Source organism: Muscardinus avellanarius (assembly GCF_963383645.1).
Source record: "Muscardinus avellanarius genome assembly, chromosome: 2".
In the NCBI taxonomy this organism is placed as follows: Eukaryota; Metazoa; Chordata; class Mammalia; order Rodentia; family Gliridae; genus Muscardinus; species Muscardinus avellanarius.
In genome coordinates, this window is record NC_137787.1 from 145,575,487 (window position 1) to 145,593,310 (window position 17,824).

The 17,824-nt window shown below is 37.6% G+C and overlaps 1 protein-coding gene across 3 annotated transcripts in view; it reads right to left on the reverse strand.

Moving 5' to 3' along the window:
• Window positions 1-17,824, reverse strand: part of GTF2F2 (general transcription factor IIF subunit 2) — a gene marked incomplete at both ends in the record, with an annotated part of 160,100 nt that overhangs the window by 120,942 nt on the left and 21,334 nt on the right. The window contains 2 exons of one of the 3 annotated variants that reach the window (XM_080688803.1): window positions 6,241-6,385; window positions 7,411-7,429. The exons of 1 other annotated variant lie outside the window; for it this stretch is intronic. In XM_080688803.1, the coding sequence (XP_080544929.1) occupies window positions 6,241-6,385; window positions 7,411-7,429 (164 nt within the window). The remainder of the gene's footprint in view (window positions 1-6,240; window positions 6,386-7,410; window positions 7,430-17,824) is intronic. One more of the 3 variants, XM_080688804.1, reaches the window with a different exon arrangement.

Consider the following 17,824-nt stretch of genomic DNA (forward strand, 5'->3'; position numbering starts at 1 on the left):
CCCTGGGTTCCATCCCTGGTATTGCAAAAACAACAACAAAGAAAAACAACCATACACTGATATGCTATTCCCACAAATACAGAAAATGCATACCTGTGCTGGTATATGCTACCAAAATAAAGCTTGAAAGTAAGCATGGCAGGCCACTACCAATTATCTCAGCTGCTACATTATCTGGGGAATACATCTTATGATGTGTAGAGTGGCTAACCAAATGTCACTATACACAGTCTGAAGTAATCTGATTAGCAAAGAAATAGTAAAAAAAAAAAAAAAAAAAAAAAAGTCTGTGCTAAAACAGAAATGTAATGAGCAAAAATAAAGTGGGAACAAAGAAGTTTTATATCAATTTGGGACCTCAAGTATCTTAGGAAAAACACTGCTAACTTTCAAGGGAGAAGAGTCATCCTTGTGAGTCACTAACAAGCTATCTCACTTAAGAGCCATCCTAAAAAATACCCTAAGACTACTAGTAGTTCTTAGGAGGAAATGACTCTAACCCATCCACTCTGTACCAGGCGCTATGGAGATAAGCATGAGACCCATCTCCTGCTCACAACATTTAATTAAGGAACAAAATGAGTAAAACAAATCGTACTGCCATATGATCCCAGATGAAGGAAGTCAACAAAGGCCAAATCAGTAAAGGGAAAGGTAAGTATGACTATAAAATGCCGAAAAATCCCTAGACAAAAAAAGCAAGGGGAAAAGCAGGGGCCACAATGCAAGAAGCTCTGGAAAAGGCCTGGGTTTCGAGCAGATGAGACTAGAAAGGGGTGGAGATGGTGGGTGGAGTTTCCAGAGCACTGCTTTGGATTAAATGGGATCCACCGCAGAGATGACCAAAGACAATGACTAAAAGAAAGAATAAGAGGGGACTACGAAAAGAAGAAAAGACAGAAATATGAATGTAAGAAGAATAAGGAATGGAGAAATGAATTTCTGAGTTTCAGGTGATAAAAATCCAAATGAACTGCCCACTAAGGTAACTAAAAATACAGGGTTGGACATGAAATGAGAAATTAGACCTTTGCCAGTGCTGCCACTCTGGTCCAAGCTTCTGTCAACTCTCCCCTATAATGGCCTCCTGCTTCTACTCTTCCCAACCCTCCCACTGTCTCTACTCAAGTTATCAGAGTGAACCTTTAAAATATAAATCAGATCATATTGCTATTCTGCTCCTGTTAAACAGCATCCCATTTCACTAAGAATAAAATATCCCAATCCTCAATTCCCTTCGCTCTGGTCTAGCAGCCTTCTACTCTTCCCCTAGCTCATCCACTCCACTCACACTTTCTTGCTACTTGTAGAACCTGCGAGGCTTGCTCCCACCCTAGGGCATCTGTCATTACCATTCCCTCTCTGCCTTGAAAAGTCCCAGCTGGCTAACTAACCTCATACAGCCAACTCTATTTTTTTAGCTGTACTAGGGATTGCATTCTAACTCCTAGCTACACCCTCAGCCCTATTTTTAATTCTTTATTTCAAAACAGGGTCTCGCTAGGTTACTAAGGGCCTCACTAAGTAGCTGAGGCTGCCAGCAAACTGTGATCATCCTGTCTCAGCCTCCCAAATGTTGGTATCATAACTGTGCGCCACCATGCCCGGCGCACAACCAACACTTCTGCCTCCTTCAAGACCCTTCAAAAGTCCCACATTCTCAATGAGGCCCACCCTGACCAAACTACCTGAAAATTCAAGTCCTTTCCTCATCTATTATTATTATTTTTCCTTCTCCTCCTCCTCCTCCTCCTCCTCCTCCTTCTCTTTCTTTTTTTTTTTTTTTTTTTTGTGGCACTGGGAATTGAACACAAGGATATTCTACCTCCAAGCTACACACCCAGCCCTATCTTTTATTCTTTATTTTGAAGGAGGGTCTCACTAAGTAGCTGAGGCTGGCCTCAAACCTGTGATCCTCCTGTCTCAGCCTCCCATGTACTGGGATTACAAGCATGTGCCACCAAGCCCACCTCTCATCTAGTACTTCTAATCTCACTTGCCACTTCTTTTCCCAGAGAATTTCACACCCTCTAGCCTGCATGTCATTTACTTATGTTCATTGTTGTTGTTTCCTTTGCTAATAAAATGCAAGCATCACAAAGGCTGAGACTTTTGCTCACTAAAGAATCTCAAGTGTAAAAGAAGGCCTGCAAGAGGCAGGCAGAAATATCAATTTGTTGAATTAATGAACTGCTACAAGAGACTCAAAGAAAATGACAACTGAGAGCAAAAACGTCACCCTGCTTCTCTATCAGCTCTCAGCCAGCCTATTTCTTCCAATATTTCCCAACTCAGTAATGTCTGACCATCCATCCAGATGCTCGTGCCAAAGGCTGAGAAGCCACTCTAAACTTCTTACTCTTCCAATTCTCTCACTTCATCACCAAGGGCTGTCAAAATTGCTTCTGTTATCTTTTGAACATGATCACTCTTTTCTACCATTGCACCAGTTCAAACTTTCTTCATCTCCAGACTAGACCATGACATCCACAACTGAGCATTTCTGCTTTGATCTAGCTAAATTATTTAATGTTGTAGACAGACATTGACAGTGAGTGACAGGCAGGAAAAAGCAAAATGAAGAATAGGATACTTGAAGGCTAAAAACATGAATTTTTGCTTTCCCTTCCTATTTATGTATATTTCTCTTATACTTGAAGGTCCAGCCCATATTTCTTCACCTTTGAAGCCCTTCCCAGTTCCTTCAAGCAAAACATGCACTCTTCTTCCTCTTTGTAAATAACCCCATTTGAACACTTACTGTAACAATTATTTTTTCACATACTGGCTGCCCCACTGGACAGAAATCTGGTCCTAATTCTAGCAGAAGGCTTGACAGCAAAAATGTGTTAAACTGATGAATGAACACTTTTCTCAAGAATTGGCAATTATAAGGAATAAAACCTAAGTCTGAATAGAAATAGGGACGCTATTTCTATTAAGACAAAAATAACAGAAAATACATATACAATCACTAGTAAATAGTAGGTAAAAATACTAAATTTAATACCCAAGGCGGGGAGGGGAAATAATGAAGAAACACATGAGGCCTTTCTACAGAGAGAGGGACAATAAATAATATAGATCCCCATCAGATATTTAATACAGAAACAAATCTTTTGGATTTCACAGATAAAATGAAGAAAAGAAAGAAGGGCTAACCCCAAACAGCCTAGAAACTGAAGCATATTCTCACAGACAGAAATACTCAACTAGAAACAAATTAATTTGCTTCATAAAATGATAATCATATGCAGACTGATTTCTTCAAGGGGAAAAGTATTATAAAGCATATTACACTCTATTTCCATCCCTCCCAAAGATACTCAAATATGCAGAATTCAACCATTAGAAGAATGCACTAGAGGAAATCTCTCAAAAACCAGCCAAACTATATTAACAGAAGTTATTAAAATTAAGACTCTAAACATACTGAGCTCAAATGAGGTTTTTTTTCTTTAAAAACAATCTGTCTCTTATAGGCCTGTGCACTATTAAAAAGAAATAAGTCTAGAAAAGCAAATTTTAGAGTAGGGGAAGTTCTACACTTGGGAGAAAATGTAAAAATATTCAAAATAATGGCTACCTCATTTATATTTCAATGTAAAATAAACAGCTTACTCCCTGTAAAATGGCTTAGTCACCAATACTTTGGCAGGCTCATGACTAATCAAGGCAATGCTAGAGTCATGTCTTTGTAGCTTTTCTGGGTCAAAGACCTTTACGAGATGCCACTGAAAGATATGGTCCTGACCCGTAGAAAAGAATGTATATAAACATACATCTAGCATTTTAAATGTGTCATGGAAGTCACAGAGCCCCTGCTATACCTTTACAGCTTTAATGACTAGAAATAACAAATACATAAGACTCCACAGAGGAGGAGATAAGCTGTTAACAACCTCAGAGATTTTTTTTCTCAGTCATCCAAGCAATCAAACAACACAATATAAAAATCCCTACTCAAATGATACACACCCAGACTGAGTCAAAATGCCTACACATGCCTTAAAAAAATCAATTTGAAAAATGTTTAAAAGTAAGAGGCAAAAATCAGCGATAGTAATAACAACTAATATTTATTGAACATTCACCATGTTCTAGCATTGTTCTAAGTATCTTAAATATACTCATTTAATACAAATGTAAGTAATTACTATCCTCATTTCACAAATGAGTAAATTATAGTACAGAAAGGTACAAAGAGAGTTCAGAAACAAAGATGGGAAAACAGAAATAAAGAAGTAAAAAATTTTGATTCTAGAAAGCAAGAACGTCCTGTCTAAACTCCAGAATAGGATGATAGTCTTGATCCTTTTCCATACCCAGACAAAATAATCCTTCTTAAACCATACTCAGAAGTATAATCAAAAAAGTAATCAGAACTAGGTGGGGACACACAATGTTCAAAATGTAAAAGTTTAGATAAAAATGGAAATAAATTTTAAAGATAACACATGTTAAGCTTTCTAAATCATGGCCTTTTAAGTAAGTTCCTATTAAAACTCATGTTTTAATCGCCGGGCATGGTGGCGCACGCTTGTAATCCCTGTGCTTGGGAGGCAGAGACAGGAGGATAGCGCAGGTTTGAAGCCAGCCGCACTGGCTTAGGAGACCCTGTTTCCAAATAAAAAGTATAAAATAGTTTTGAGAGTGTAGCCTGGAAGCAGAAGGGTTTCCAGGAACCCCAGTACCACCAAAAACAAAACAAAACAAAACAAAACAAACAACAAAAAAACTCATGTTTTGGAAAAATTAGTCACTAATAAGATGCAAAAAACTTAAGTAGGATGCTTTTTTCTAAAAAGAAGTTCAAGTTTCCCTACCGCAAACTTTTATGCACACTCAGCCTCCTTTTTACTATCTTGGTTGCATAAGTCTTCTGCCCAGTGATAATCACAAAAGCAGAGAACACCTCACAGGTTTAACAAGTCTTATTAAAGCTCATCTACCAAACACCTTGGATGTACTTGTACTATTCCCTCAACAATGCCGCGTATAATAGTTGTTGCACGATTGAATCTTCTCCAGCATTAAAATGCATGCGTGTACATACTGTATTTTAACACATTCTGCTTCCTACAGCACTATACTACAAATGATTACAGCATCAAAATAATGAAGTGACACTAATCCTTTATTTTAGACCATATTCTCAAAAGGTTATGATTGACCATTCTGTTAAGATTCTGTATCAAGGAAAATAAACTAATTTTCTAGATCAATTTTGCAGCTATTGGTTAACTCAAATTAACACAAAAATTTTGTCCGATGACATTTCCTTCTTTAAAAAAATGATGTCTTTCTCTTTTCTTTATTTCTTTTTTCTTTTGTGGTACTGAGGATATAAACCTGGGTGTTCCACCTCTGACCTATACTCCCAGCCCTACTTTTTAAATTTTGCAACAGGTCTCATTAAGTTGTTAAGGGCCTCACTAACCCACTGAAGCTGGCCTTTAACCTGTCTCAACCTCCCACGGGGTGGGATTAAAAAAATAATGTTCTTAATACACTATAATTTCTTATAGCTTCCTATAACATACTATTACTTTAACATACTATAATTTCTTATGCTTGAGATATACCTGATGCTTTAATGGTAATATTCTAAACTCAATGAAAAATAAAAACAAGAAACAATGAAAGTAAACATGCTAAACCTATGTGGCAAAATTTCCCTCTGTATTTAATTCACAAACTGAAATAACTGCTCCTGATTTATTAAACTATTATAATATCTCACAGCTGTTAAAACTATACACAGAACTTCTTCAAAGCCAATACCAATTCATCTTTATGCAATAAAAGGCTTTCTTAGTATACAAAGCATACAAGTGCTTCAGTAAAATATTCACTATACTAAGCAATATTTTAAGTAAAATTTATACTTGCTGAATATCAATTAACCAAAATAAACAAGGAAGACCTTATCTTTGCAAAACTCAGGATGTTGTTCTTTCAGCATGTTAGATGGCAGCTTGATTCACCATTCTTCCATCTGCTTTGTTCTATATGTTTACATCCAAATTGAAATTATACCCTTCTCAAGTAATGGCCAAAATTTCACTAATCACAAGAAAATATTGAGCAGAGACGCAGTATGATTTGAGAAAAAGAGATAGAATGATAAGTGGAACAACCTTGGTAATGACCTCTAAAAAAGCATGTAAGAGTGTATGTTGACAGAGAAAAATGTACAGATACACAGGAATCACATTGCATAATTTAATTCCCACTTACCTGATGAGCTCTCAGTAAATACTGTTAATGTCTGTCCTCCAACACTTTGCAAGACAAATGGATGTTCTCTAGGAGCGCTGACAGAAGCTGGTTTTCCGCCAATATCATGAATATTTGCGAGCTCCTCATTCAAAGTAAATGACACCTAATAGACACAGCAACCAGAGCTTATTACCATAAATATTGATATTCAAAATACCTACACAGAAAGTTTGATAATAAGTCAAATACTTTAAAAAAAAAGTCTTCTCCTACTCATTAAACATTTTTTTAAAAACTTCATCAAATAATCCCTAATATGTAGTCTGGGAATCTATTCCCAGCTATCAGGATGAAAGGTTTCATCTATCACCATAATAAAAGACAGCTTTCAAATGTTCTCTGGTCTAAAGCTGAAAAACTTTCCAAAACAGGAAGGAAATTACTTTTTCCTAGGATTTCTGAGGTCAATGGATTATGTCTTTTCACCTTTACATTTTTAAGATCCAGCAACATGTCTGGCACACAGAAGAAAAACAGCATTTGCTGGATAACTGAATATTTCAACAATATTAAGAAATAGATTATACTAAAAAGGGTAAAAAGTGAGCTATTTACTCTGAGATGCTTAAACACTCATCAAAAGAGGATTTTTTTTTTTTTTTGTCTGAATGGCCACTGTATGAGTACATGGTATCCTCTATTTTTTAATATTTTAACAAAAACAACAAGGTTTGGAATAAAAAGACAATAGGTACTCCTTTGCATTAGAGACTTATAAACATAAAAGTTCTGACCTCCCAACTACATAGGAAGATCATGAAATACATATTAAATATCTCTCCTATGTGATAGGTACTATACATTATAAACTAGTCCCAAGGGGTCAAAATAAAAAATCCTCAATACTGAATCAAATACCTTTGCCACAATGAAGTAATGCTAAAATATTACTGCAATAATACAGTCTCACATTACTGAGAGAGGAGATATTTAGTCAAAGAAAAAACTGTTGAAAATGAACTACTAGGAGAGTCCATTCATTCATACAAGGGTAGTATTTTTATCTCTGCATGTTCCTGGCCACTTGGCTGATATGGAGTTTTCCAGAATGCAAACAACACTCTCTTTATTAGTGAAGAATAAAATAATCCCATATTTTAAATAAAAATATCATATAAATAACCTTACCTCAGTCCGTCCTTGATTCCTAAAAGGAAAGAAAACACTTTAAATTAGATTTCATATCACCTTCAAATGTAAATTCAGAGCTAAAATAAATAATGCTACTTCATATTTATATAAAATATTACATTTATAGGGATGAATATTTATCCTTGGCTCCCCCCAAATACATATAACCCTATAGGAAAAAACAAAGTAGCATTAATCCCATGTGATTATTTTATACATAGTATAAATTTGCATCACATCACTATTATAATGTTCTAATTATATTTTGATCAAATAATGATTTTATTATAATTCTTATCTTTGTTTCTGAATATTTTTAGCTCTTAGCAACATGTGAATGCATATTTATTATTATATCTACATGGTACCTACCTTAAGCAAATTTTACTATTTGCCTACATGAAAATTCCATTTACCTAAATCTTAAAATTAAATTTAACAATTTTTTAAGTTATAAGAAATTTTTCATTATAAAATAATATATGCCCATTATATTGTTGTTTTGCTTTTGTGGTAGTATGGATGAAACCCAGGGACATTCTACCTCCAATCTATACCCCAACCCTATTTTTTATTCTTTATTTTGAAACAGGGTCTCAATGAGTTGCAAAGGGCCTCACTAAGTAGCTGAGGTTGTTCATGAACTGCGATCCTCCCATCTCAGCCTCCCAAATGCCGGGATTACAAGCATGCGAAACCATGCCCAGCTAATATACCCATTATTATATATATATATATATATATATATATATATATATATATATATATTTTTTTTTTTTTTTTTTTTTTTTTTTTGGCGGATCTGGGGATGGAACCCGGGGCATTCTACCTCTGAGCTACACCCCCTGCCCTATTTTTTAATTCTTTATTTTGAAACAGGGTCTTACTGAGTTGCAGAGCCTCGCTAAGTAGCTGAGGCTGTCCTTGAACCATGATCCTCCAGTCTCAACCTCCAGAATGCTGGGATTACAAGTGTGTCCCTCCATGCCCAGCATATAAATATTTTTAATGCAGACAAGCCAGAAAGTTTTAAAATAACCAAAACTTCACTGTTAACATTCCGGTAGTGATAAACATCTTTCCTCACTATTTTCTATATATCTGAATTACACATTTTTAAAGATTTTATAAATATAAAATTAATATACATCCTATATATAAACAACCTAGCTTTAAAGAACAAAAACAAGTATTTAGCTACTATACACAAAGTTCTGAGAATAAGGTCCCTGTCCCAGACAGTAAAAGACATAGATTTTAATATTTACTTAAAGAGACCCATGCTGCGCCAGGATCAGATAGGAGAACATTATTGCTTCCATTTTAAGACTTAAGGAATGGTTCTGCAAAGGTAGCTCTGAGCTGATCCTTGAAGTACTCTAAGACTGAAAAAAGCTGATATGGGGAAATGTAGTATCAGAAGTGAATAGCTCACAGAGCCACTGGAGAATCTGACCACCATGAGTGATCAGATTTGGCTCAAATGGAGAGGCAAAATAAAAGTGTGGCCCAGTGGCAGAGCACGTGCTTACTGTGTCCCAGGGCCTGGGTTCAATCCCCAAAAACAAAGCCACAAAAATAAATGAATATATAATAAATAGAACAAAATAAGAAATGAGATGAGACAAACAAAAAGAAATCTTAGGTATCACAATACAAAGCACAGACTTTATTCTTTAAGCACTGAAGAGCCACAGATACTATTTTATAAATGAGTAACAAGGGCCGGGCGTGGTGGCGCACGCTTGTAATCCCCACGCTTGGGAGGAAGAGACGGGAGAGGATTGCACAGGTTTGAAGCCAGCCTCTCTGGCTTGAGATCCTGTTCCCAAATTAAAAAAAAAAAAAAAAAGTCTAAAATAGGTCTGGGAGTGTAGCCCGGAGGTAGAAGGGTTTTCAGGAACCCCAGTACCACCAAAAAAAATAAATAAAAATAACAAGTAGAAAGATGTTCCAGCAAACTTGTGCTGGAAAATATGTGTAGAATGGACTCAGGGTGACTAGAGATATGAAGACTAGTTACAAAACTGTTTCTCCATAACACCCAGCTTAGTTCCACTTGCCTTCAATTGCTCAGCCAATCACATATTGTCATTAATGAGTTCACTATAACAGACATGGTGCTTTGCGCTCACAGAGACCCCATTTAGTGAAAACAAGTCTCATTTGTGAACAATTATCACTAAGATAATTTATATACTGTTAAAACAATAAAATTTTATGACAGTGGTACAACATACTGTCATGGAAATGCAGGCTAGAAATACAGGAAAGAATGAATTGAGTGAGGGATGAGGCCAATATGGAAGCATTCTAGGCTAGGAGAAAAGGTCAAGGAAACATCACAAATGTTTCTAGTATCTAGTACACTCTAACAAAAGAGTGGCATCCTGGGGTCAAGGGATAGAATCCTTTGGGCCAGATTAAGGGGTCCAGATTCTTAAACTGACTTGTTTATTATGGGCTCAATCTTCTATTGCATATTAAAATGCAATGATAATCTTTGTTAGAAAAAGAGGTAATAAGAACATTTTAAGATTTCACATAAAAATATGAATTTCCAGCTTCTCTTACAAGACTGGAAGATCTGACAACAGCTGGCCCCCAGTTCAGCTTGACAACAATCCCCCACAGTCTCTTCCCTGTCACTACTGACTTGGCATCTAGAAACATTTAATTGAGTTAACTTTAAGAAGTTGAGACAAAGCAAAGGAAATGTTGCAAAGATACTCCCATAATGTTTACTACAAGGATGGAAGCAAACACTAAACCCACATGAAAAGCAATGAAGGCTTGAAACAGCTACCTGTGGGGTATAAGGAAGTTCACTGTAGGTCATTAAGCTGGTAGAAAAGAGCTGAGGAGAGGAAATGATCAAAAGTGGGCAGCAAAGGAAAAGGGATGAATTAAAGATCATGTTGACATTTCCAGTCTGAATACCTGGAAAATCACCCAGATGCAATTAAGGAACACAGGAGGAGAGGATAACTTCATTTTCACATATATAATTATAACACCATCTTAACTGGAATGATAAGAAAATTGATGAGTTCTGGATGAGTTAATTTTCTAGGGAAAAAAAAGGTAATCCTTGAAAACTTGAAATTTACTTCAAAAGAATGACAAATATTCCCTTACCTCCACATGAAATGTATTAAGTATATGTGACCTTTTGTGGTCCTACCTGTAACTATAATATACCCTTTGCATGATGGCCTGTGGTCAAAATGACAAACTTCGACTGTTGTACAACACAGCAGTATCGTCAGACGTTAATGACATAAACACCTGGGCCACGCCGCATCTTTTTCTCATAATGCTGTGTTTCTTCCTTTACTCATGATTCCATTTCAACACCCCACAGCTGCTTCTTCAGACTCCAGATTTACTTCTCTTTCTTTTTAAACATATTAGTCACTTGTCTTTCCCTTCTCTAACACTCACTTTATTTACTATTTATTTACTTATTGGTACTGGGGATTGAAACTCAGGGGTATTCTACCATTCTACCTCTGAGCGACACACCCAGCCCTTGTGTGTGTGTGTGTGTGTGTGTGTGTGTGTGTGTGTGTGTGTGTGTGTGTGTGTGTGTGTGTGATTGTTACTAGGGATGGAACTCAAGAGGCATTATACCTCAGCGTTATACCCCCAGCCCAATTTTATTTCTTATTTGGAAACAAGGTCTCACTAGGTTGTTGAGAGTCTCACTACTTGCTGAGGCTATCCTTGAACCTGAGCTCCTCCAGGCTCAACCTCCCAAGTACTGGGATTACTGGCATGCACCACTATGCCCAGCTTATTTTTTGAATTTTTGAAACTAGGTCTTACTAGGTTATTGAGAGCCTCACAACATTACTGAGGCTGTCCTCAAACCTGTAATCCTCCTGTCTCAGCTTCCCAAATACTGAGATCATAGGCATGTGCCACTAAAACCCATCTTTTCTTATACTTTTTAATATTTATTGAAAAAAATTAAATACTTCTTGGATCTAAAATAAGTGAGGCCATGAGTTTTTACTATCACTAATAGCCAATAAAGCTCACTCTTTTCCCCATTAAGATAACCAACCGGCTGGGCATGGTGGCACAAGCTTGTAATCCCAGCATTCCAAAGGCTGAGACTGGACGATCAAGGTTCAAGGACAACCTCAGAGACTTAGAGAGGCCCTTTGCAACTCAGTGAGATCCTGTTTCAAAAAATAAACACACCAAAAAATAGGCCTGGAAGTGTAGCTAGGAGGTACAAAGCTCCTGGGTTCCATCCCCAATAATATAGCACAGTGGTAGAGAACATTTGTCATGGGTTCAAACCCCACTACCACAAAAAAATGAATGAATGAATGAAATCAAGTCTTCAACTATACTCCCAGTTTTTGTTTTGTTGTTAATTTCTACTCATACCTCTGCTTCTTAAGTAATTCAACTCAAAACTATTAGGTGAGGCCAACAAGATACATTATCGGTAGAATAGGCTGGGCTGAAGATGTCTATGGGGTTGAGGGATCAGCCTGAGGCAAGCTACCGGTATCAGGATGAATAAGAGGGTTATCTCCTTATATAGGAGTGACTTGACAAGAAGTGTGTCAGAACTAGCAAGTGAGAGCATGCTTGTAAGGAGGACAACCTGAAGTTGGCTGGATAAGAAGGCATCCCTAGAGAGGAGATGGAATGGACGCCTGAGTGAGCAAGGAGGGCCAGCGAAGATGGGAGCCCCGTGTGGGTGGGGGGGAGCAACATCCAAAGACAGGTAGAGTAGATAGGAACTGAACAAACAACAAATGCCTAAACAAATATACTAAGAACAAACAGACTCGGGTTTTCACCTTAAGAGGTACAAATATAAAAAGGGGGAAAAATAGAACATAGGCTATGGTGTCAGATAGGAACTTGATAATGTGTTAATTCAAGGCTTTCTAGATGTATAGCTATATAGATAGGTGTAAAGGGTGTGTGTGTGTGTGTGTGTGTGTGTGTGTGTACACATGTACTCCCTAGTGCTGATCCCTGGGAAGGCCTGGGAGCAGCAATGAGCACTTGGAGATCCAGATCACCGTTTCTAAAAGAAGTTCCTCAAAGAAATGGCTGATTCAAGGCTCAGGCAGAAATGTACAAGAGGAGTCTAAAACATCTCTCTGACAAAAAGTAAGCGCTCAAAGAATGATGAGGACATGTTAATAAGTCATGAGATTTAAACTACTGAACTGTACACTTCAAAGTGGTTTAAATGGTAAAAAAATTTTTTCTTTGTACTGGGGATGAAACCCAGGGGCATTCTACCTCCAAGCTACACTCCCAGCCCCATTTTTTATTCGTTACTTTGAAACAGGGTCTCACTGAGTTGTAAAGGGCCTCATTAAGTAGTAGCTGAGGCTGTCAGTGAACTGAGATCCTCCTATCTCAGCCTACCAAATGCTGGGATTACAAACATACAACACCATGCCTGGCTCTAAAAAACATTTATGTTTCTTTTTTTTTTTTTTTTTTTGGTGGTACTGGGGTTCCTGGAAGCCCTTCTACCTCCAGGATACACTCCCACGGGCTACACTCCCAGACCTATTTTTTAACTTTTTTATGTGGAAACAGGGTCTCTTAAGCCAGCGAGGCTGGCTCTGAACCAGCGGGATCCTCCTGTCTCCGTCTCCCAAGCGCGGGGATACGCCCGGCAAAATTTATGTTTCTTTATGCCACATTAATAAAAAATAGACTGGTATAGTGGAACATGCCTGTAATTCCAGCTACCCAGGCTCAGGCAGGAGGATCACAAGTTCAAGGCCAGCCTAGGCAACCTAGCAAGACCCTCTCTCACAATTTAAAAGGGGCTAGAGGTGTGACTCAGTGGTAGAGTGCTTACCTAACATGTGGAATGCCCTGGGTTCAATCCCCAGTACCTCAAAAAAGTAAAAAATAAAAATAAAATGGCATGACAGCCAGCTAGACAGAGCTCTCACTGGCTAAAATTTGGATAATTTGAACATAATAAATGATATGGCAACAAATTATGACCCACTGAGTAAAATCAGAACTCATGAGTTTATAATGAATAAATTAAAATTGTAATGAGGAATGGAATATTTATAGTATCACCCCACAGATAAGCAGTAATTATAAAGGTGAAAAGAGTAAATTTACAGTGAAGAAGGTTAATGATCACTTAGTGATTAAGCAAAGTTGCCATCACCAGTATCGAAATAAAATGAAAGCATGCAGACCTTGCTAGAAGAAAAGAACCCACTTCCCTCTTTGTTATTCCTGCCAAGGACATGCAACTCACATCCAATCACAAAGGAACAATCAGACAAACTCAAATTTTGTAGAATAACTGTAAATTGTACCAGTATTGGAAATGGCTTGGGAAGATTTGAGAAAGCTCTGATTATTAATAGATATATTTCAAAAATAATTGTGTCAAAATGGCAGACCTGGGGAAAGACTTGGTCTTGGTTTTGGTCAGGAAGCAAACAGCTATTGAAACTTGGAGTGACTTAGCTAAAAGTAATTAGCAAGTCCATAGGAGAGGGGAGCTAGGACTTCCTCTTTCTAAAGACAGATCTACATAGTCTAGCTAGGATGGGAGGAGGGCACTGAGCTTTGTGAAAGACATCTTGGCAGGGGGGAGGTATCTTACAGGGACGTTTACTACATCAAAATTACGTAAACAAGATGGAGGTCATGAGTATAAAAGGTCTGGTCCACATGTTGTATCTTCTGGCATGGGGCTGTAACTATCTTCTATATTTCTATCTTTTTAATAAACTTCTTTAAATCTTCAGCAAGAGTCTGGGCTAATGTGTATTTATCCTTAGCTCAGGACAAGAACCCACATTTTTTCTGTTTTTGTCTTTTTTTGTGTGTTTTGAGGGAAATTGTGTCCGCAACCCTAACAGGGGTCCTCGGGGACACTTTCCCCAAAACCATAACATAAATGTCAAGAAAAAGACTTCAGAATGCTCTAGATTGAATGAAAGAAACTAAATAGACATGAAAACAAAATGCAACCTAAGATTCCAGACTGGATCCTTTTGTTATAAAACAATATTATGACAACTAGGAAAACTTGAATGAAGTCCAAGAATTAGATAGGACTTTTTTTTTTTTTGGTGGTGGTGGTACTGGGGTTCCTGGAAACCCTTCTACCTCCGGGCTACACTCCCAGACCAATTTTATACTTTGTTTTACTTGGAAACAGGGTCTCTTAAGCCAACATGACGGCTGGTTTCGAACCTGTGCGATCCTCCTGTCTCCGCCTCCCAAGCCGGGGATTACAAGCGTGCACCACCACGCCCGGAGATAATAGTACTTTTTATGTTAATATACTGATTTGGAGAAGTGTAAATATAATTATGTATTGAAGTATTTGGGGTTAATAGGGCATGATGTCAATAACTTATTCTCACATGGTTCAGAAAAAGTTCTTTACACTATTCATCTAACTTTTCTGTAGCTTGAGATTATTTTAAAATAAAAGTCTTAAATAATTTTAATGTGCCCAATTTACTTACATCCTTCACTGAGGAGTATGAGAACGCTATAAACTTTCCTCCATAGCAAACAAAGCTGCAATTGTTTATCAATCTTTGCATTACTAACTAAAGCTTTCATGGGATAAATCCCTAGGACTTGACAGTATCGCTAAGTCAAAGGCAGCATATTGTTATTAATTTTTCTAGGTTTCTAATTAGCCCAGTCTCACTCTGCCGAACATTTATCTGTCCCCCTCTTTAATGGCAGTACCAAGAACTAAAATAATGAGCTGTGATCTGTAAGAGAAAACAATGTAATTATATCTCTGTTTGGGGCAGCAATAATGTGCATGTGTTGTACATGTTATAGTATATATACACACATATGTTGCCAGATTGTCTTTCAAAACGTTTGTACCAACAGGCATGGTGGCGCATGCTCGTACTCCCAGTACTTGGGAGGTTGAGACAGGAGGATTGCAGGTTCACAGCTAGCCTCAGCTTACTTATTGAGGTCCTCTGCAACTTAGTGAGACCCTGTTTCAAAATAAAGGGATGAGGTATAGCTCTGAGGTAGAATACCCCTGAGTTCAATCCCCAATCCCCAGTATTGGGGGTGAAAAAAAAGTTTATACCAATAAGTGACCATCAAAAGGTCTGTACAAGTCTGAGCGTAGTGGCACACACTTGAAATCCCAGCATTTGGGAGGCTAAAACAGGTTCGCGGACACAGGTACTTAGTGAGACCCTTTGCAACTCAGTGAAACCCTGTTTCAAAATAAAGAATAAAATACAGGGCTAAGGGTGTAGCTTGAAGGTAGAATGTTCCTGGGTTCCATCCCCAGTACTGGGAAAAAAAAAAAAAAAGGTCTGTACCAATATAAATGCCCATCAATACTATAATACTTATAAACTTAATCAATTTTATAACAAAAATTATACCTCACTAAATTTTTGTTTGTGGACGTTTTATTACTGGCAGGCTTCCAAATGACTTGGAATGTTAAATGTTTAGAAATAAAGGTGGAAATCACCTGTGTCTGTCTGGGTAAGTCTGATTAGTATAGGCATGATTGTTCTTTTGTTTTGTTGGTACAGGGGTTCCCGGAAAAAAACCTTCTACCTCTGGGCTACACTCCCAGTACCTATTTTTATGTTTTTTTTATTTGGAAACAGGGTCTCTTATGCCAGTGCAGCTGGATTTGAACCTGCGTGATCCTCCTGTCTCTGCCTCCCAAGCGCAGGGATTACAAGCGTGTGCCACCATGCCCGGCTAGGCATGATTCTTGATTGCCAACAGAAGATAACATGAATTAAACACTGAAGAACTATAAGGTAGGATAGTAATGCAGAAAGAAAGTTGGTTTTAAAATTAAACGAACTAAAACAAAACTATAAGGTGACTAAAATATATCAGATTCAAAGGTATAAGAACAACCCATGTACAATGGTTTAAGAACATCACCTAAATAACTTTACACAAATGGGCCAAATGTTACCAACTGTTAAAATAGGCTGTTACTTTCATTTTATTCATAAATGGACTCTCCTTATTTCAGGTGTTAAGTCAGAAACTCAGGAAAAGCCGCATTCCCAGCTGCAGATTTCTTCCCTCTCTTCTGCCTCTCCTATTCTCTCTACCCTACAACCCTCCCTCCAGTAAAATGAACTACCACCCCATGTAGCACTTCCTAGCTGCTGGTCTATGCTGGCCAGCACACTGCTGCTTATCTCTGAAAGGGATCTCATGGGGAGAAGGGTCCTCGCCCACACCACAGCAGACACAGGTCCTGTCTGCTATCTGGACTATGTCCTATATGTGGTATCTAAGAGGTAAACTCTTACTGAGTGCTTTACATACATGCACTCTAAGAGGTACTAATATTATCTCCTTTTAACAAATGAGTAAGAGAGGAGATAAGTAACTTACCCCAAAACACACAGTTTAGAAATGACAAGGTCAGTCTAGCTATACCACTCCAGGGTATCTTTCCAAAGGGATTGAAACCGAAAACTACAGTAATATATGTATACACATGTTCACAGCAGCATAATTCACAAAAGCCAAATTATGGAACCGACCTAAGTGTCCATCAACAGTAGAATGGATTATAAAATTGTGGGATATACACAGAATGAAATTCTACTTAGTAACAGAGAAGAATAAAATCATATCGTTTGCAGGAAAATGGATGGACCTGGAGAACATTATGTTAAGTGAGATTAGCCAGTGACAGAAAGTGAAGGGTCATATGTTTTCTCTAATATGCACAAGCTGGGGAGTAAGGGGGATACAAGAAACTCCAGATAATGGAGAAACTTAAGTGGCGCCAGAAAGGTGGAGTGAGGTGGCGGAAGGGGGAGGAGGGGATCAATGAAGGAATTACTTCCATCAACATTATGCACATACATGAAAACACCAATGTCAATCTCAATGCCCTGTATGGGGAAGAGGGTAGGGGAATGGAGGGAGCTGGGGAAATCCCACCAAGTGCTGTGTACATGTGTGTCATTATCACTGTGATTTACATTATGATGTGAGACCACATTTTAAAAAAAGAAGAAATGACAAGGTCAGGACTAAACCTCATGCCTGAGTCTCAGATCCATATTACTAACCAGTATGCAATACTGCCTTTCTAAAACCTTAGCTATTTTTGTTTTTATTTTTTACCCTCAAATACTTTTTTTTACCCACAGGCACCCAAAATTAATTTCCTTTTCAAGAATCAGGAGTTGATATAGTTTTAAAAATATTTAAAGGCAATTTATGTACTTTGACTTAAATCTTCTCTTAACAGTTCTAATACCTTCAAGCATTCCTCCTAAGATACTGACTGAAATAGTTTTCTCATTATCCCTAGCCTCAGTTCACTGAATGAACTTATTTGGCCATGTCTCCATTTAAGAGCAACACTGAAAACTGAACGTAATATCTGTAATATGAGCTA